General features: G+C 40.7%; 1 protein-coding gene across 7 annotated transcripts in view; it reads right to left on the bottom strand.

The window, feature by feature from the left end:
* Window positions 1-17,181, bottom strand: part of NAA35 (N-alpha-acetyltransferase 35, NatC auxiliary subunit) — an 89,736-nt gene extending 72,555 nt beyond the window's left edge. For 2 of the 7 annotated variants that reach the window (XM_006066836.3, XM_044940244.1), the window contains exons 1-3: window positions 17,034-17,180; window positions 16,055-16,183; window positions 2,209-2,242 (exon numbers count right to left, since the gene is read on the bottom strand). In XM_006066836.3, coding sequence (XP_006066898.2) covers window positions 2,209-2,242; window positions 16,055-16,183; window positions 17,034-17,154 — 284 coding nt within the window. In that variant the 5' untranslated portion in view covers window positions 17,155-17,180. Of the gene's footprint in view, window positions 1-2,208; window positions 2,243-16,054; window positions 16,187-16,898 lie in introns of those variants that run through there. The other 5 variants (XM_006066834.3, XM_006066835.3, XM_006066837.3 and 2 more) reach the window with 5 other exon arrangements.
* Between the last annotated feature and the right edge of the window lie 5,104 nt (window positions 17,182-22,285).

Genomic DNA, 22,285 nt, shown 5'->3' with positions numbered 1-22,285 from the left:
AATAGCAACAAGTTAGCTATTCCATTCATTCAACAAATGCTCAGTGCCTATTACTACCTGCAAGGCACTGTTCTAGGCACTTGAGATACATGAGGGAGGAAAACAAATCTGACCACTTCCTGAAGCTCACATTCTAGTGGCAGGAAATGGACAAGAAACTAAATTACATAGGTAGGTTACATAGAAGGCTAGAAGACTGTACATGCTAGGGGGTGGAAATGACACTTAAAAGAAGATATGGATTAAAAGGATACAATTTTAAGAGATGGTCATGGTAGGCTGCTGGTAATCATGATCCCTGGGCTCAATGACTAAAACCCTAGAGAAACGAAAAGGATTATGTTCCTCTTGTGATCCTTCTCAAATGCTATTCCACAGTCAGCAGTCACATTCCTTCCTGAACTAGCTTACGGTTTGATTTCATTACATCCTTCCTATAACTGCCAGTGGCATCAAATAATGATGTTCTCAAAGTGTGGTCCCTAGATCAGCAGCATCAATCTCACCTGGGAACTTGTCAGAAATGCAACTTCTGTGATCCCATACCAGACCTACTAAATAAGGAACTCTGGGAGCGGGTCCCAGCAAACTATGTTTTAAAAACTCTTTCAGATGACACTGATATCACTCAAGTCTTAGAAGAACTAAATTTCAAATTCTACTTCTCCTAACCAAATATCCAATCTTGTCCACTTACTAATTTAAAATTTCATACCTCCAATCTTGAAAATTGAGTCTGGCCATAGCATATGAAACAGCGGCTACGGGAGTATACATATAATTAAGCATTTCCTTTCATTTACCTAGGGATTCTCAATCTACTTTTATCTAGGCATTTACTCATCTGTTTCTGGTCATCAACCAGCCTGTCACATATGCAACCAATCAGTTCAATTCAGTCACTTTGTGTCTGACTCTTTGCGACCCCAGGGACTGCAGCATGCCAGCTCTCCCCATCCATCACCAACTCCCAGAGTTTACTCAAACTCATGTCCATTGAGTCAGTGATGCCATCCAAACATCTCATCCTCTAACATCCCCTTCTTCTCCCATCTTCAATCTTTCCCAGCATCAGGGTCTTTTCCAATGAGTTAGTTCTTCGCATCAAGTGGCCAGAGTATTGGAGTTCCAGCTTCGGCATCAGTCCTTCCAATGACTATTCAGTACTGATTTCCTTTAGGATGGACTGGTTGGATCTCCTTGCTGTCCAAGGGACTCTCAAGAGTCTGCTCCAACACCACAGTTCAAAAGCATCAATTCTTTGGCGTTCAGCTTTCTTTATAGTCCAACTCTCATATCCACACATGACTACTGGAAAAACCATAGCTTTGAGTAGATGGACCTTTGTTGGCAAAGTAATGTCTCTGCTTTTTAATATGCTGTCTAGGTTAGTCATAACTTTTCTTCCAAGGAGCAAGCGTCTTTTAATTTCATGGCTGCACTCAACATCTGCAGTGATTTTGGAGCCCCCCAAAATAAAGTCTGCCACTATTTCCATTGTTTCCCCATCTATTTGCCATGAAATGATGGGACCGGATGCCATGATCCTAAGTTTTCTGAATGTTGAGCTTTAAGTCAACTTTTTCACTCTCCTCTTTCACTTTCATCAAAAGCCTATTTAGTTCTTTTTCGCTTTCTGCCAAAAGAGTGGTGTCATCTGCATATCTGAGGTTATTGATATTTCTCCCGGCAATCTTGATTCCAGCTTATGCTTCATCCAGTCCAGCATTTCTCATGATGTACACAGCATATAAGTTAAATAAGCAGGGTGGCAATATACAGCCTTGACGTACTCCTTTCCCAATTTGGAAGCAGTCTGTTGCTCCATGTCCAGTTCTAACTGTTGCTTCTTGATCTGCATTCAGATTTCTCAGGAGGCAGGTAAGGTGGTCTGGTATTCCAATCTCTTTAAGAATTTTCCACAGTTTGTTGTGAATGCAACCAACAGCTTTTCTCAATAAATTTCACATCCTGTACATCTACTCTCAAGGAAAGGACCAAAAGTCACAGTTTCACTAGGTACAACCACTTCCCATCACAACTAAAGTCAGCTGTCTCAAAAGAGCTCACCAAGGTTAAAAAATACATAATTAGTGTTATACTTACAGCTTTGAAAGGTAAATTTACTCAGACTTCAAGGAATACTACTGCACACAAGACAAAGTAGAAATATTACACTACACTACTTCAAAGGATACAAATACTTACAGCTTATCATGAAGCAGTTCTCCCAACTTTAATTCTAAAAGAAACAAAGAGAAAAATCTTTTGAATAATACCATATTTATATTTAACTGTTACTTCTAAGAAAAAAAATCAAACAAAAATATTAGCACCTGGAAAATGTACTTAAAGTCCTTTATACTTCATTTTCTAAAAAATGGTCATATTATTCTACTCAATTACTAATATAATGTCTTCTATGCAGTGAATATTTAAATAGTAACTATAAATTGAACTTCTGAGAATTTAGTAAGTGACCCACCCATCACAGGCCACAATAATACAATCAGAATTATCAGACTCATTAAAAAAAAAAATCGCTAATATATTTATCCCTATATAAACTTTTCCACAGAACTCTAAGCTATTTTTCAAGTTGTTTTTAAACCACTTGGCATCATAATCTAATCTTTGTCCCAGGAGCAGTGTCAAGACTATTTTTTTTTTTTGGCTGCTCTGCATGGCTTACAGGGTGATCTCAGTCCTCCAACCACAGATCAAACCCGCACCCTTTGCAGTGTAACTTTTTGTTACACTGTGACTCCCACGGACTGTAGCCCACCAGGTTCCTCTGTTCATGGGGTTTTCTAGGCAAGAATACTGGAGTGGGTTGCCATTTCCTTCTCCAGGGGATTTTTCCCAATCCAGGGATCAAACCTGTGTCTCCTGTGTCTGCTGCATTGTGGACAGATTCTTTGATTTTTTGATTCTATGATTCTTTGATTCTATGATTTTTTGTTAAGACTCTTTGCAGAGTCTTAACCACTGGACCACCAGGGAAGTTCAAAAACCATTTTTTAAAATTACACTTGATTTAAATAAGCTAGAAAGCACTTGAGTAAACAGCTGATCAAGAATGTTTATCCCCTGTAAAGCAGCTGTTCTCAACCTTGGCTGCATATCAGTATAAATTGGAGAGCTTTTGAAAATCCTAATGTCCAATCAGCATCCCAAACTAATTAAATTCTAAGAGTGGGACCTACACAGTGGTTTTAAAGGACTCCAGATGATTTCAGTGTGCAAGGAGGATGAGAACTACCTCTGTATCATTTTTAAGGAGCTTAAATGTTGATGGTCAAATCCTGTGGAAGATATAAAGAAGCAGTTTTCAGAATTTTACTAATCCCCCTAGCTTATTATAAGTTCGGTAACATTTGGTTTTTAAAGTTTCATGTACCTTCCCCAATGGCTCACGTGGGTAAAGAATCTATCCACAATGCAGCAGACACAGGAGACACAGGATTGATCCCTGGATTGGGAAAAATCCCCTGGAGAAGGAAACGGCAACCCACTCCAGTATTCTTGCCTAGAAAACCGAACAGAGGAACCTGGAGGGCTACAGTCCGTGGGAGTCACAGAGTCAGACACAACTGAGCAACTAACACTTTCATGTACCAAAACAAATAAATCAATGAGAAACATTTATCAAAATATTACAATAAAGCAGAACATACAACAGTTCTCAAAGATGGTCTGAGAACCCAGGAGTCTGTGACATTAAAGTTGTTGTTTTTGTTTAGTCTTTAAGTCATGTCTGATGCTTTTGTGACCCTCTGGACTGCAGGCCGCCAGGCTCCTCTGCCCACGGACTTTTTCAGGCAAGGAAACTGGTATGGGTTGTCATTTCCCTCTCTGGGGATCTTCCTGACCCAGGAATTGAAGCTGTGTCTCCTGCACTGGCAGGCAGATTCTTTATCACTGAACCACCAGGGAAGCCCAATGTTAAAGTTACTTTTGTAATAATACTAAAAGTTTTTTTTCATTGTGTTGACATTTCCAATGATGATGCAAAACAACAGTGTAAAGAGGAAAAGGGCAGAACTATAGTTTCAGCACAAATCAAGATAGTGGTCCCTAGCAAAACAGCGTATTCTTCATTTTCATGCACTTTAACTTAACAAGTCTTTGATGGAGACAGTAAAAATTATTAATCTCAGGGCAAGGACCAAAGTGCAAGTGAGGCATGTAGGGTGCAAAATTTAACGAGGTACTTTCAGATAGTACCTTAAGTTTTGTACCCTATGTGCCTCAGTCATTTCATCCTAGGGCTGGTCCTGATATACCTAATTAAATTTCAATCTCTTGAGTACATCTTTTTAATATTCTATTTGATAAACAGGAAGCATATGTAAACACTTCCTCTGCTTACCAAAGTAAGAGATTGTATCAAAGAAAAGCTCTTACACAGTTATCATGGAACACCATTTTTACTGGAAAGAACATGACAAGTTATAGTCATTTGAACTTGACAATATAGCAGTTTTGTTTTTTTTTAAATAAGAGTCTGTCACTTTAAGAAAATAACCAATAAGATTTATTGCCAATGACAAAATTTGAACTTTCAAAAAAAACAATCAGAACTCTGGAAAACACATTTCGGCCGCTGTGAACTTGACAGTGTTCCAATACTTAAAAAGGCTTTCCTGATTATACTGGTGCTGATATTATTAACAAATTTGTTTAATATTGTATAATGAAGTGTGTCAACACCTGGAAGATGTGCTTAACTCACTAAACCAATATTTTGCAAATGATAATGCATGTCACAAAATTAGGCATGGATAAAAGATCCAAAGTTCTAGACAGACCAATATACATTATGTAACAGAGCATGAAAGGTCCACTGATAGGCTTTCAGATTCCACACTGCAAACTAATCTTTAAGAAACTATCACCTGTTAAAAGTTTTGGTGTAGTAGCAAATTACCTAAAAAGTTCCCCAATCTTTTAACTACATATTTTGTGAGGCCAGATTTACTTCTAATGTTTCAACCAAAACAACATGTGGCAACAGATTGAATGAGAAGCCGCTATGGAATTCAGGTACCCTCTATTATGCCTACATCAGAGATTTTCAAAAGTATACTTGAAAATAGTATATAGTGGCGTATACTATACTCCACTCTTCAAAGCTGTCCTGTTTTGAAAAATACATTTTTCATTTTTAAAATGTTATGCTGACACGCAAAGGGTTTATTATCATTTTCAAATAAATATTTTAAAAATTTCTCAGCTTCAAATTCTAATAAACATCAATATACATATAGCACACATAAACAACACTTAAAAAAGCCCATGTGCTTGCATGCTCAGTCATGTCCAACTCTTTGCAACCCTGTGGACTGCATCCCACCAGATTCCTCTGTCCATGGATTTTCCATGCAAAAATACTACAGTGAATAGCCATTCCTCTCTCCAGGGGACTGCTTCTGATCCAGGATCGAACTTGTGTCTCTTACATTGGCAGGTGGATTCTCTAGGAATGTAAAGTAGTCCTGATGCCAAAAAATTTGAGAACTGCTATAATAATTTATCATAAACTTTACAGTAGATGTGGGTACCAGTTTCACTGAACACTCCAGAGAACTAGGAGCAAGTAGATCACTCTGGACACTGAGTTCATCATCTGAAAAATGAAGGGTTTTACTAGATGACTCTGTAAAGTTCCTTAGGACATCCTCCCTTTTGCCTTGGAAATGAACAATGAACTATAACTTGTACCTGGAGTATGGATTTGCAGCAGTGCTAAGCACCTGAAGCATATATTCATTCTCCTGGAAAAAAGTAATCTAATAGGATGAGAAAAACATGCAACTATTTGATATTTTACCATCTTACAAATAAGAACATAATTTGTACACTGAAGTTACAGATCTCTAAATATGTCTACACATAACATTATAAATGACGGTTAAATTTGCTGCTTTCTTCACTATGAAGGCCCTATTGAATCTATGACATAGCTGGATTCCAGTATCATTATACAGTAATAATTAACAGATGAATTAAAGTTTACCTCTGGGATAAAGGTGGCCAACTGAACACATGCAACAACCTTTAATTCCCTCCTGAAATTTTATTTCAATAATTAAGGTGAAAAAAAAAATTTTTTTAAGAAAACTATGAACCTTAAGGAAGAGAAAAACTAGTTGTTGCAAAAATAATACAAGAAAATTAGGGAAACTAGGAAAAAGAAAGACAAGTAATTTCTTAGCAAACTCGAGAAAAATAATACCAGCAGTGAAGTGTGAAGCTTGAGTCATTCAGTCATGTCAGACTCTTTGCTACCCCATGGACTATGGCCCACCAGGCTCCTCTGCCCATGGAATTCTCTAGGCAAGAATACTGGAGTGGGTTGCCATTCCCTTCTCCAGGGGATCTTCTGATACAGGGATCAAACTGGGGTCTCCCGCACTGCAAGCAGATCCTTTACCATCTGAGCTACCAGCAGTGGAGAAAGCCAAAATCAATCTGATTTATCAATCATCTTTGAAAGTGAGGATAAAGACAGGCTGAAATGTGGAGAACTGAGCCATTAGACAGCCCAAAGCCCTGCCCTAAGGTACAGATCAGGATAACTACCCCTCCCCTCACCTTGGGTAATACTAAAGATTTTCCTTGAAAGGGGCAAACCAAAAAATCTCCAGGACAGGTTATTTGAAGGCTAGGGTTCAGTACTGGAAAGAAGGGGCATTAAGTGAATACATGACAACTCCAGACTTCTTCCCTTATTTAACGTGCCGTCAAATCTTGAACCTCAAGGAGATGAATTTTATCTACAGAATATAATCTTTCCAAGAGGAAGGAGCTAAATAACTGACACCATGGGTTCTCCAACACAAAAACCAAGTCAGATCACCTGACATTGACATGCACAGCAGAAGAGTCCTGCTCAAAAATTCAAGTTGGCTTTTTGGTCCCTGAGGCAACAAAGGATTCTCAGATACCTGAAGTAATCTTCTAGCACAGAAGATAGAAACCAAAGAAAATAAACTTAAAAAGGCAAGTTGGAAGAAAGACACTATGTAGGCAATATTTCAAAAGAAATATTATCCTTAGAGATAAAATAGTTCAACCCTGAAACAAAACCAGGAAATTTTACTTTTATTTAAAGAGAGATATTCAAAAAAAGAAAGAGAGAGATATTCGGGGAGGGGGGAACAGTAGAAATTAAAAACATTACAGCGGGAAAAAAAAATTAAATTCAAAGTCTTTTAACTCCATTCAGCTGCTATAACCAAAATACCATATATTGGGTGACCCATTAACAACAAATTTTATTTCTCATGGTTCTCGACTGTGGGAAGTTCAGAATCAGGGAACCAGTAGACTCAGTGTCTGGAAAGGGCCCACTTCCTAGACGGCCTTCTTTTTAACCTCACATGGTAGAGAAGAAAAGGCAAAGGAGAACAGGAAAGATATACCCATTTGAATGCAGAGTTCCAAAGAATAGCAAGGAAAGATAAGAAAGCCTTCCTCAGGGATGAATGCAAAGAAATAGAGGAAAACAATAGAATGGGAAAGACTAGAGATCTCTTCAAGAAAATTAGAGATACCAAGGGAACATTTCATGCAAAGATGGGCTCAATAAAGGACAGAATGGTATGGACCTAACAGAAGCAGAACATATTAAGAAGAGGTGGCACAAATACACAGAAGAACTATGCAAAAAATATCTTCACGACTCAGATAATCATGATGGAATGATCACTCACCTAAAGCCACATCCTAGAATGCGAAGTCAAGTGGGCCTTAGGAAGCAACAGTATGAACACAGCTAGTGGAGGTGATGGAATTCCAGCTGAGCTATTTCAAAACCTGGAAGATGATGCTGTGAAAGTGCTGCACCCAATATGCCAGCAAATCTGGAAAACTCAGCAGTGGCCACAGGACTGGAAAAGGTCAGTTTTCATTCCAATCCCAAAGAAAGGCAATGCCAAAGAATGCTTCAACTACCACACAACTGGCACTCATTTCACACACTAGTGAAGTAATGCTCAAAATTCTCCAAGCCAGGCTTCAACAGTACATGAACCGTGAACTTCCAGATGTTCAAGATGGATTTAGAAAAGGCAGAGGAACCAGAGATCAAACTGACAACATCCGCTGGATCATCAAAAAAGCAAGAGAGTTCCAGAAAAACATCTATTTCTGCTTTATTGACTATGCCAAAGCCTTTGACTGTGTGGATCACAATAAACTGTGGAAAATTCTTAAGAGATGGGGATACCAGACCACCTGACCTGCCTCTTGAGAAATCTGTATGCAGGTCAGGAAGCAACAGTTAGAACTGAACATGGAACAAAACTGGTTCCAAATACGGAGAGGAGTACGTCAAGGCTGAATACTGTCACGGTGCTTATTTAACTTATATGCAGAGTACATTATGAGAAACACTGGGTGGGATGAAGCACAAGCTGGAATCAAAATTGTTGAGAAATATCAATAACCTCAGATACGCAGATGACACCACCCTATGGCGGAAAGCGAAGAACTAAAGAGGCTCTTGATGAAAGTGAAAGAGGAGAGTGAAAAAGTTAGCTTAAAGCTCAACATTCAGGAAACGAAGATCATGGTATCTGGTCCCATCACTTCATGGCAAATAGATGGGGAAACAGTGGAAACAGTGACTGACTTTATTTTGGGGGGCTCCAAAATCACTGCAGATGGTGACCGCAACCATGAAATTAAAAGATGCTTGCTCCTTGGCAGAAAAGCTATGACCAACCTAAACAGCATATTAAAAAGCAGAGACATTACTTTGCCAACAAAGGTCCATCTACTCAAAGCTATGGTTTTTCCAATAGTCATGTATGGATATGAGAGTTGGACTATAAAGAAAGCTGAGCATCAAAGAATTGAAATCAGTCCTGAATGTTCATTGGAAGGCTGAAGCTGAAACTCCAATACTTTGGCCACTTGATGTGAAAAACTGACTCATTGGAAAAGCCCCTGATGCTATGAAAGATTGAAGGTGGGACAAGGGGACAACAGAGGGTAAGATGGCTTGATGGCACCACCGACTCAATGGACATGAGTCTGAGTAAACTCCAGGAGTTGGTGATGGACAGGGAGGCCTGGCATGCTGCAATCCATTGGATCGCAAAGAGTCAGACATGACTGAGCAACTGAACTGAACATATGGTGGAAGGGACCAGGAAGGCTCTGTGGTGTCTCTTTCTCAGGAGTGTTAATCCCAGTCATGTGGGTTCCACTTTGATGACCTAAGTACCTCCCAAAGGCTCCACTTCTTAATACCACCACATTGTGTGTGGGCATCAGGTTTCAACACATGATTTGGGGGCGGGGGGGAACACATTCCTCCATAGCATTGAGGAAAACTACAAAGAGATGGAAAACAGGCAACAAAGTATTAAAAAAACACACCTTCCAATATCCAAAAAGTAAATACTAGGGGCTATAGCTCAGTGGTAGAGCATTTGACTGCAAAAAGTAAGTACTCCATAAAATGAATACGGAAAAAACAAGAAATAAAGTAATTCAAGAAAATTTCCCAGAACTGAAAAATCAGAGTGAAAGCGCTCAAGCGTCATCAAACAAAGCACACCACTGTGCAAGCTCTGGACATGAGAAACGAAAAGAAGATTCTAAAAGGTTACATACGGAAGTTCAGTAATCTGAGTATCAGACATTTGAGCAATGCCCTCAAAATTCTCACACACTCCCAGATATATTATCAATAAAGTGGAAGAAGAGAACAAAGACATTTCAGACATTCAGAGCCTCAAAAAACTGTATCTCTCATATGCTTTACTCAGGAAGATAATAAATGTATCTAATCAAAACCAGGGAGAAAAGTAACAAACACCAGGGTGATGATTAAGCAAGATCTCAGGATTATACCAGAGAAGGCAATGGCACCCTACTCCAGTACTCTTGCCTAGAAAATCCCATGGACGGAGGAGCCTGGTAGGCTGCAGTCCATGGGGTCGCTCAGAGTTAGACACGACTGAGTGACTTCACTTTCACTTTTCACTTTCATGCATTGGAGAAGGAAATGGCAACCCACTCCAGTGTTCTTGCCTGGAGAATCCCAGGGACGGGGGAGCCTGGTGGGCTGCCATCTCTGGGGTTGCACAGAGTCGGACACAACTGAAGTGACTTAGCAGCAGCAGCAGCAGCAAGATTATACCAGGTATAAAAGGCAAGATATCCAGACTGGAGAGAAGTAAGAGGCTTGAGAAGAAATTTCTTTATGGCGAATTAAAACAATAGGATGTCTGAATGTGTTAGATGATTCAGACAATTGATGAAGAGCATAAATTACAATTAATTAAAGTACTTATCTTTTGAGCAAACACTTTTTGCATAAAACAGAACTGGGTAGGAAGGGAAAAGCAACAATTTTACTTTTTGGCTCAGCTATGAATAATATTTGCATAGCTATAACTACATGGGGAGGGGGGGAGGTGAAATCCACAATGCCCAAAGGGGAATGGGGGTATCAAGAAATAGCAATAAAAGCATGCTATTTAGGATCATGATTACTAGAATAACCAGTTAAAAGGGGGAAAGTGGTGATTTCTGAGGACACCTTTTCCATTGACCAAAGCTCCTAACATAAAGCAGGATACGCAATACAAGATTAACAGGGAAATCTAGTAAAAAGAGCCTTTAAAATGCAACAAAGCTCCCATTCCTTTCTACTGCGTGCTATTTAAATGCTAGTTAGTCTTATGACATCCATAGGCTCCTTTCCTTAAAAAAATCCAAGGTCAAAGAGATTAAATAATAGCTGAATATTCTTGAAAGTAATCTAAACAGAGTGAACTAAGCGGCACGACTGGTATTTTGGGCAGAAAAATTACTTTTCTGTGGGGCTATTCTGTGCATCACATGATTAGCCGCATCCTTAATGTGTACGCACTAGTTGTGCTGTGCGATGCTGTGCTCAGTCATACCCAACGCTGTGTGACCCCATGGATTGCAGTCTACCAGGTTCCTCTGTCCATGGAATTTTCCAGGCAAGAATACTGGAGTGGGTTATGTGACTAACCAAGCATGTCTCAAGACGTTGGCAAATGTCCCCTCTAGGGCAAAAATCACCCCTGGTGGAGAACAAGAGTGCTCCACAATTACCAGTGCTGCTCAGCAAACCCATGACCCGCCACTAAACACATTCTTAATCGTATGGAACACAGAAAACATAATTCATTTCCCAAACCAAAATCACTTTAGAAATATTTTATAGGCTGCCCTGATCTTTCACCAGGAGAATTTCTGTTCAACTTTTTCCTCCTAGAATTAAATGGTTGCAACAAGCAGCAAACACATAGAATAATGATTCTGAAACTAGGGTTCATGAATTGAGGGAGTGGAGTGAAAGTCCATTAAAGTTTTATCAAAAATCTATACTTCTTTTATAATAATTGTTAAATGTTATGTAATCAGTTCAATGGCAATCTTTTTAAAATAATCAGTTCAGTTCAGTCACTCAGTCGTGTCTGACTCTTTGCAACCCAATGGACTGCAGCACACAAGGCTTTCCTGTCCATCACCAATTTCTGGAGCTTGCTCAAACTCATGTCTAAGTCGGTGATGCCATCCATCTCATCCTGTCGTTCTCTTCTTCTCCTGCCTTCTATCTTTCCCAGCATCAGGGTCTTTTCCGGTGAGTCAGTTCTTCGCATCAGGTGGACGAAGTATTGGAGCTTCAGCTTCAGCATCAGTCCTTCCAATGAATATTCAAGACTGATTTCTTTTAGGATTGACAAGTTGGATCTCCTCTTCTCCAACACAACAGTTCAAAAGCACCAATTCTTTGGCACTCAGCTTTCTTTATGGTTCAACTCTGACATCCATACATGACTACTGGAAAAACCATAGCTTTGACTACATGGACCTTTGTCGGCAAAGTAATGTCTGTTTTTTAATACGCTGTCTAGGTTGGTTATAGCTTTTCTTCCAAGGAGCAAGCCTCTTTTAATTTCATGGCTGCAGTCACTATCTGCACTGTTCCCATTGTTTCCCCATCTATTTGCCATGAAGTGATAGAGCGGTTTCTATGACCTTAGTTTTTTCAATGTTGAGTTTTAAGCCAACTTTTTCACTCTCCTCTTTAACTTTCATTAAGAAACTCTTTAGTTGTTCACTTTCAGCCATAAGGGTGGTGTCATCTGCATATCTGAGGCTATTGGTATGTCTCCTTGCAATCTTGATTCTGGTTTATGCTTCATCCAGTCTGATATTTCACATGATGTAAGTTAAATAAGCAAGGTGACAACATATAGCTTTGACATACTCCTTTCCCAATTTTGAACCAGTCTGTTGTTCCATGTCCAGTTTTAACTGTTGCTTCTTGATCTGTATACAGGTTTCTCTGGAGGCAGGTAAGGTGGTCTGGTATTCCCATCTCTTTCAGAATCTTTCAGTTTGTTGTGACTGTTTAGAAGATTACAGAAACAAATTCCAAACCGAACAGATGATAACATAATCAAGTACTGCTACAGTGCCAGTGCTTGTGTTCATAGTTCTGCTGGTTCCAGGCAGTCACTCACATATAACACAGGTTCTCAAACTTGTAAGTACAAGATCCAGATAGTCTCTGGATATGAAGAAACATGGCCTTAGAATATCATTTATTCTTAAAAACAAACATATTGTTCTGGGTACGAGAAGACAGAACAGAAAGAGAAGTAAGAGGCTTAAGCATCCTAGATTTTTTTCTTTTAACATTTTGTATTGGGGTGTAGACGATTTACAACATCGTGATAGTTTCAGGTGAACAGCGAAGGGACTCAGCCATAAATATACACGTATTCATTCTCCCCCAGACTCCCCTCCTTCCCCTCCCATCCAAAGCATCCTAGATTTTAAATGAGGGAACCGAAAACAAAAGTTTTCTGAAAGTACTCGGCAAGACCTAAAGAAACTGGATGGATAAGGGGAGTCCTAAACAGTGATGAAAATAAAAGTGTTAAGTTGTTCAGTTGTGTCCAACTCTTCACGATCCCATTAACTATAGCCCGCCAGGCTGCCCATCCATGGAATTCTCCAGGCAAAAATACTGCAGTATGTTGCCATTTACTTCTCAAGGGGATCGTCCCAACCCAGAGATCAAACGCAGGTCTCCTGCATAGCAAGCAGATTCTTTACCATCTGAGACACTAGGGAAGCCAACCTAAACAGTGAAATCTGTTATAAAGATTGATGGAAGAATGAACTAAGTCATCAAAGAGAAAAGAAAATAAGTGAGAGGATGGGCCCATATCCTCCTAAACTAGAATTTAAAAAGAATGAAAGTTATGATAGCTAACTCTGGATTACCTCTGAGCTCTAGACGAGTGATGGTGTCATCATTCCAGGAGAGGTTGCTGGCTCTCCAGAACAAGTGTGGAAAGGAATCTTGCAGTCAGAAGCTGCAGCAGCAGTGTATTTTTATGATCTTTACGTTTAAGTGGAATTTCTAAGTTATGACTTTGTAATTCAGAAAGTGCCTAAGTATAGACAACAAAATAAAGAACAAAGGCTTTACGGTAACAAAATGACATGGTCTGAATTAGGCAAGATTTCCCAGAGAAGCAAAGGTCAGAGGTGTTATTTAGACAAATGATATATTACATATATTACATAAATAGTGATGGCACTATACATTGAAAATACTTTTGTTTTTTTTTTATTTTTTTTTTAAATTTTATTTTATTTTTAAACTTAACTGTATTAGATTTGCCAAATATCAAAATGAATCCGCCACAGGTATACATGTGTTCCCCATCCTGAACCCTCCTTTTCAAAATACTTTTGAAAAGAAAAAAAAGACTCAATGTCAATTATAGGAAATGTGGTAGGAATGTGTGCCATTTGACCAATAGGAAATAAAAGAAATAATTAAAGTTAGAATTTGAGGATTTTAGAGAGCCACTAAAAGAATAAGTACGTGAAAAATGCGGTCATCAGTAGACAGGGTATTTTACAGTACTCCCCACCACCCCGTGAATCATAAAAGTCTAGCCAAATGCCATCACACTATTACCAAAGAGAAACCACTGCAACAGTTAAACAAATTATTAATACCATGGACTAAAGACTGCTAATAGCCTTTAGTCCTAAAATCAAACTAAAGTTTAATTCTATGTCAACTTTTTAATTTCAAGAAGTATACCTCTCATTTGAGCCACCTGAGACAGTACAAGGGCTAATTATGAGGGAATTAATAGGATAGTTTGATGCTGGTAACAAAATAAAATGCCACCCTCTCTCAATTGACACTGAAGCAGGTATTAAACCACATGTCCTACTCAAGGTTCCTTCCCAGAAGCAGAGTTATTCACTGTTCCTTAAACATAAAAATCTCAGTTTAGAGTAATTTCCTCACATTCACTTAACAGAATCTTGACCACTCCTTCACAGCCAACTCAGGCCACGTGAAAGTGAAGTCACTCAGTTGTGTCTGACTCTTTGCGACCCCATGGACTGTAGCCTACCAGGCTCCTCAGTCCATGGAATTTTCCAGGCAAGAGTACTAGAGTGGATTGCCATTTCCTTCTCCAGGGTATCTTCCCAACCCAGGGATTGAACTCAGGTCTCCTGCACTGCAGGCAGATGCTTTACCGTCTAAGCCACCAGGGAAGTAACTCAGGCCATATTTACTTCATAAAACCTTTCTTATTTGGTTCATAATGATAGTCCTCTAATACACATCACTTAAAATCAGTGTAAGATTATAGGTGGGATCCACTTACTAGTGGAAGAACACTGAGCACAAAAGATACATTGTAATTTACATTTCTCTCTTCCTTAGACAAACATATATGTGTAGTCACCCAACTCTCAGTCTAATGTTTCTTCCACTATCTCACTTAGGTGTACTTTAACTGGACATGTATTTCAAAACAGTTGAAGAGTAAGCATATAATTTATCCCTCTGATTATATTCACCTGGCTCCCTTTCATCTGCAGTTCCAAGTCTTTACTTCTCTTAAGAGCACTATTCTAAATACACACCTTCACTAAAAGCCCAACCCTCTGTTCACTAAGAAAATAGAAGCCATCATGTGTGAATCCCTCCACCATTCCTCCCCGCCCACTTAAAAACACACCTGTATCTTCACCATCTTATCATTCATTCTCTTCCTGAGGTTAATTTCTCTACAATGTTCTTGATCCCATCCTCTCTTAAAGTTCAAGCCCTCTACCATTTGTTCTTTTCTCTTATTTTCCTTCTCTCGTTCTTCAAGGCTCTTTCCCCTCCAGTCATTTATACACAAGCATTTACTGAACTTACTAAGTGCCAGGCACTGTTCTGTGTACTAGGATAATTTCTGCACTCACAGACCTTATTGTTTGAGTGGGTGAGGCTAACAGTAAACAACAATTGAAAATGATGGTTTCTCACAGTAGATAAGTACTACAAAGAAAATAAACTGGGATTCAACTAAGGTGGAGTTGGACAGAAGAGAATGAGGGGATAAATCTGCTTAGGTTGGCTGTTTTGAGAGCTCACTGGAATGGTAACATTTAAGTGGTCAGGAAGGAGCCAGCCACCTGAAGACCTGCGGACACAACCTTGGTGTATTTAATGAGATAAGGACCTCATGACTAAACATAATGAGCCTAATGGAGCAGTGGTACAAGAGGTCTGAGCAAGCACCAGATCATATAGGCCATAGGGAAGAAGTGTGAATTTTATTCTACATGCAACAGGAAGCCACTGGAGGATCTCAAGCAGAGAATGACATGATCCAATTATTTTCAAACCTCCAATATACAATAATACTCCCATCTTTAGGGCGACAGAATTTGTATTTCCAATTTGAAATTATTGCTATGTGCATGCTAACTGTTAAAGTTAGAAAATGTTAACAGATGAAACTGCCTCAGCATCTGTATTTAATGCAATATCTATAAAAACTGGTTTTAAATGAAAGTTAAAATCAGAGGATAGAGAATGAGTAAGTGTGGTAACTCAATAAACCACACTTACATGTTGATTATTTTTTCCATTTATTGAGACAGTTTAAAGATCGCAATCCACATTTTTATTATACCCTTTCCCAAATTTTGAACTTCTAATTCAAAAATTCAAACTCACCTCGACAAGCTTCTTCAAAATCTTGGGTTATGTCCACCCAGTTTGTGTTGCCTTTTTCCATCTTTTCTGGTATCCCGAGCTCCCATCCTGAATCATCATCTTCTACAGAAGCTTTCATAACCATTACGCCTATAAAATTAATATTATCGTTAAGAGAGAGGATGCAGCTTTCAGGGCAAGAGTATTTGCAAACTATGTTTAAGTACTGGATGAAACTCTTACTAAACTGTTGAAGCAGAGATCTTCTGAGTTTGAGGACAGCTCTGTGAAAAACTACCTTAATGCAATTAAATCTCACGTTAATTAATACTGCTGCTGCTCATTTAATAATAAATAGCCCATCACCTACCAGGACTCATAATCAGTGTGCCTACTTGAGAAGTAAAATCACAAACACCAGCGGCCCAAAAAGAACACCTCCAGAGCTTCCAACTTTTAACACTGGCCACACATAACCAAGGCACTCTTCAAGGTCCCCTCTCGAAGTCCAAGACCCCATGCAGCAACTACTCAAGTCAAGATAGTCCCTCACCTGCCCGGAGCTCACAGGGAGAACCTCTCCCGAGCCGGCCGGACCCCCCGCAAAGCCTGTCCGGGGTGTGGGGGTGGGGGCACTGCGCGAGGGAGCGTACCGCCGGCCCAGGGCGGGGGAGCACCTAAAGAGGGGACCCGCCCCAAACGGGTCAGCCCGGCCGGGCCCCGGCTCCACGGGCACGGAAGCAAGGACAGGGCTGTCGTCGCGCGCAAGGACGGGCACGCCCGGTACCAGGTCGTCGCCCGGGTAACACCAGCTAAGGGCAGGGCCTCGGAGGGGAGCGGGCACGAGTAAGCCCGAAGCTCCTACCTGAAGCGCCGCGGGAGGGCCGGGGCCGCAGGGTGACCTGGCCTCCCCGGGGTCCGCCACACGCGCAGGGGGCTGTGACTCTAAGGCACGGGAGGAAGGAAGTCTCAATGGCTCCGCACCGCGGTCCCTACCTACTTCTCTCGTGGCCACCCGCGCCGCCACGCACCGTCCAGACCGCTGAAATAACGACACCTCCTCGGCCGCCGCCGGCGCCCCCTCCCCTCTCCGCCCTGCCCGACCGGCCTCGTGCGCGCATGCGCACGCCTGGTGCGCGCGACCCCGCCTCCTCTACCTCACGCCTGAGGACATCGCGCTCCTCGGCCACACCCCCTTCCTCGCCACCGCCAACATTCGGCCGTTGGCCATCTTCTCTTCTCGCGGGATTAGAGCAGATCGCGAGACCGGAAGCTACATTCCTTCTCCACCCTGCGGCAGCATCCTGGGTAATGGGTGGGTACAAGCAAGGGGCGGAGCCTGGGGGCCCCAGGGCCCGCCCCTCCTCGCCCCGCACGGTTACCTGGGAAATTCTTAGAAAGGTGACAGGAAGGAATGAGGAAAGGATGGAAGTGTGCGCAGATCCTAGAGGCTGGGTCCTTGAATGAAGACCCCAGCTCTGCTGCTTGACACCGGTTTTATGTTTCCTAGAAAGTCTGGGGATTTCGAGAGGAAAAATGGAAACAAAATACAGCAGAATCAAGCTGGTTTTTTTCTTTTAGACCTTTGGTTTAGCGTTTTCCTAAAATTAATAAAATGATCGGTTTTAAAGTGGGGTTACATTAGTGACTAGAACGGGTAGGAAACAAAACACAACTTTACCACTATTAGTCATTAAGAGGTAATCCCAGGTGGCTCTGATATCCTCCTGCCAATGCAGGAAATGGGAGTTTGATCCCTAGGTGGGGAAGATCCCCTGGAGTACGAAATGGCAACCTACTCCAATATTCCAGTCTTGGAAATACATGGACAGAGAAGCCCGGCGGCCTACAGTCCATGGGGTTGCAGAGTTGGACAAGACTGAGCACACACACAGGCAGCCGTTAAGGTGGCCAAAATGTAAAATATGATAGAAATGTTGACAATAGGGATCAGCAGGACCTCTCATATATTGCTGATGGGAATCCCAAATGGTACAAAATTTTTGGTCAACAGTCCATCTTTTACTGTAAAATTAATCATGTATTTACATGATCCAGCAATTCCACTCCTAGGTATTTAATTAGGAATGAAAATGTGCCCATGCAAAAATTTGTACATTAATTTTCATAGTTTTATTTTTAATGATCAAAAACTGAAAGCAACCCCAATGTTCATCAACTGATGACTGGAAAAACAAATTGTGGCATACCCATACAATGATATGTAATTATCCATGTAATGAATAGTAATTAGTGACAAACAAGAATGACTACTTAACATGCAAATATATGAATCTCGGAAAACATTATTCTGAGCAAAGGATATCAGAATATGAGCAACACAGTATGATTCCATTTATATAAAATTCTAGAAAAGACATGTAATCTATCGTGACAAAACAGAACAGTGAGCATCAGAAGTGGAGGTGGGTATCAAGGAGGGATTAATTGGAATAGGGCTAGGTGATTTGATTTGATTTCCCTGGAGAAGGAAATGGCAACCCACTCCAGTATTCTTGCCATGGAGAATCCCATGGATGGAGGAGCCTGGTAGGCTACAGTCCATGGGGTCACAAAGAGTCGGACACGACTGAGCGACTTAACTTTAGGTGATTTGAGGTGTTGGAAACATTCTCTATCTTGATTATGATGGTGGTAATATGGCTGAATTCACTTGTAAAAGCTCATTGAAGTACACACTTACAACATGTGCATTTTACTTTGTGCAAATCAAGCCTCATTAAAGTCGATTTTAAAAACAAAAAAAATCCATCTTTGTGTCTAATATAGAATAAGGGCAAGAGCTTTGCCTATTTTGAATAAAGGTGTATCCCTACCATTAAAAGTTGGTTGACATATAATGGGTACTCACTAAACACACTGAGGATGAGAATATAGAAAAGAATTATAATAAAACAGAAATTTATGTTGTTTCTCCAAAAACATCTGATGATCTTTACAGTCATTTCAGTTCAGTTCAGTTGCTCAGTCATGTCTGACTCTTTGAAACCCCATGAACCGCAGCATTCCAGGCCTCCCAGTCCCTCACCAACTCCCAGAGTTTACCCAAACTCATGTCCATTGAGTCGGTGATGCCATCTAACCATCTCATCCTCTGTCGTCCCCTTCTCCTCCTGCCTTCAATCTTTCCCAACATCAGGGTCTTTTCAAATGAGTCAGCTCTTCGCATCAGGTGGCCAAAATATTGGAGTTTCAGCTTCAACATCAGTCCTTCCAGTGAACACCCAGATCTCCTTTAGGATGGATTAGTTGGATCTCCTTGCTGTCCAAGGGACTCTTAAGAGTCTGCTCCAACACCACAGCTCAAAAGGATCAATTCTTCAGCACTCAGCTTTCCTTATAGTCCAACTCTCACATCCATACATGACTACTGGAAAAAACCATAGCCTTGACTAGACAGACCTTTGTGGGCAAAGTAATGTCTCTGCTTTTTAATATGCTGTCTAGGTTGGTCAAAACTTTCCTTCCAAGGAGTAAGTGTCTTTTAATTTTATGGCTGCAATCACCATCTGCAGTGATTTTTGGAGCCCCCCAAAATAAAGCCAGCCACTGTTTCCACTGTTTCCCCATCTATTTGCCATGAGGTGATGGGACCAGATGCCATGATCTTCGTTTTCTGAATGTTGAGTTTTAAGCCAACTTTTTCACTCTCCTCTTTTGCTTTCATCAAGAGGTTCTTTAGTTCTTCTTCACTTTCTGCCATAAGGGTGGTGTCATCTGCATATCTGAGGTTATTGATATTTCTCCCGGCAATCTTGACTCCAGCTTGTGCTTCCTCCAGCCCAGCGTTTCTCATGATGTACTCTGCATAGAAGTTAAATAAGCGGGGTGACAATATACAGCCTTGACATACTCCTTTTCCTATTTGCAACCAGTCTGTTGTTCCATGTCCAGTTCTAACTGTTGCTTCCTGACCTGCATACAGGTTTCTCAAGAGGCAGGTCAGGTGGTGTGGTAGTCCCATCTCTTTCAGAATTTCCCACAGTTTACTGTGACCCACACAGTCAAAGGCTGTGGCATAGTCAGTAAAGAAGAAATGGATGTTTTTCTAAAACTCTCTTGCTTTTTTGATGATCCAGTGAGTGTTGGCAATTTGATCTCTGGTTCCTCTGCCTTTTCTAAAACCAGCTTGAACATCTGGAAGTTCACAGTTCACATACTGCTGAAGCTTGCCTTGGAGAATTTTGAGCATTACTAGCATGTGAGATTGGAGAAGGCAATGGCACCCCTCTCCAGTACTCTTGCCTGGAAAATCCCTGGAAAATCCCATGGACTGTGGAGCCTGGTGGGCTGCAGTCCATGGGGTCGCTAGGAGTCGGACACGACTGAACGACTTCACTTTCACTTTTCACTTTCATGCATTGGAGAAGGAAATGGCAACCCACTTCAGTGTTCTTTCCTGGAGAATCCCAGGGACGGGGGAGCCTGGTGGGCTGCCAACTCTGGGGTTGCACAGTCGGACACAACTGAAGTGACTTAGCAGCGGCAGTAGCAGCAGTGTGTGAGATGAGTGCAATTGTGCAGTTGTTTGAGCATTCTTTGGCATTGCCTTTATTTGGGATTGGAATGAAAACTGACCTTTTCCAGTCCTTTACAGAAGCCATAAGAAATGTAGAAAAGTGTGAACTAACTTCATCTGAGTTATTCAGTATTATCTGTAGATTGTGACAAGCACCAATAGAGCACATAAAAAACCTGAAACAAAACACCAAATTTTCAAAATTAGACTGCTTCCAAAATAACTTGAAACAAAGAGTTAAAAAGAAAAGAAAAATCAGCAGAACAAAGTAACCAAATGAAACAGGATTTTCTTAATTTCTTCACTAAAATTGTAATTTACTTGAAATTCAAATTTATTTTCACAAGTTCTAATTATCTCTCTGCTTTAAAAACATTTTCCCTGAGAAGAGACGTTTAACTTATAATGATATCCATATGCTTCATAGAGTTGAAAAATAAGCATTTTACACATTACATATTTGGAGAAGGAAATGGCAACCCACTCCAGTACTCTTGCCTGGTAAATCCCATGGATGGAGGAGCTTGGTAGGTTGCAGTCCATGGGGTCGCTAAGAGTCAGACACGACTGAGTGACTTCATTTTCACTTTTCACTTTCATGCACTGGAGAAGGAAATGGCAACTCATTCCAGTGTTCTTGCCTGGAGAATCCCAGGGACAGGGGCGCCTGGTGGGCTGCTGTCTCTGGGGTCACGAAGAGTCGGAAACGACTGAAGCGACTTAGCAGCTACAGCAGCAGACTACATATTGAATAAACAACTATTGATTGACAAGTAGTGGTGTGCCCAAATAAGTCTATAGTTACAGAGTGAGTGAGTGAGTGATAGTCGCTCAGTTGTGTCCGACTCTGCGACACCATAAACTGGAGCCCACCAAGCTCCTCTCCATGGAATTCTCCAGGCAAGAATACTAGAGTGGGTTGCCATTTCCTTCTTCAATAGACACAGAGTAGATGGGCATCTTCGGAGAGCTGGAAACTGTGAGTCCAAGTCTTGAATTTTAAAATCCTAAGTATTCCATTCTTAAACATGTGTGTTGAGAGGAAATTTAACTTGATGCCTTTACATTGTACAAACATCAGGAATCAGCAAAACATGATTTTGATAAAACTAGAGCTGCCAGAGTGATCTTTGAATGTTTGAATGCATCAGTTTTACCGCTACATAAAAGTTAAGGATATCCTAAAAGCTATAGGCAGTTTAGAGCAATGCTTTCTGAAAAGGAAAGAGAGCCTAACAAAGACTGCTACCGTGTCCTGCCTGCCATCGGCTGCACACAGTGAGCTGTGTTCCAGGACCTTGTTTCACACATGTAAGATTCCCACCATCCATTTAACCATTGATGTCTCTTAAAAAAAAAAGAAAGAAAGAAAAAGAAAAGGAAATAGAAATAATAATATCCTACTGCATTACCATGTTTCTGTGACAAGAAGAAACATGGCATTATATTTTATTAAGTATAGGTAATATCAGTTTGGGCTTCCCTGGTGGCTCCGGTAAAGAATCTGCCTGCCAATGCAGGAGATGAAGGTTTGATCCCTGGGTCAGGAAGATCCTGTGGAGAAGGAAATGCCACCCACTCCAGTGTACATGCCTGGAAAATTCCATAAACAGAGGAGCCTGATGGGCTACAGTCCATGGGGTTGCAAAGAATTGGATATGACTTAGCGACTAAACAACAACAATAATATCAATTTAGTTAGTTCTATCATA

The sequence above is a fragment of the Bubalus bubalis genome, chromosome 3 (genome assembly GCF_019923935.1).
Source record: "Bubalus bubalis isolate 160015118507 breed Murrah chromosome 3, NDDB_SH_1, whole genome shotgun sequence".
NCBI classification, from domain to species: Eukaryota; Metazoa; Chordata; class Mammalia; order Artiodactyla; family Bovidae; genus Bubalus; species Bubalus bubalis.
This window is presented reverse-complemented; position numbering and strand designations above follow the sequence as displayed.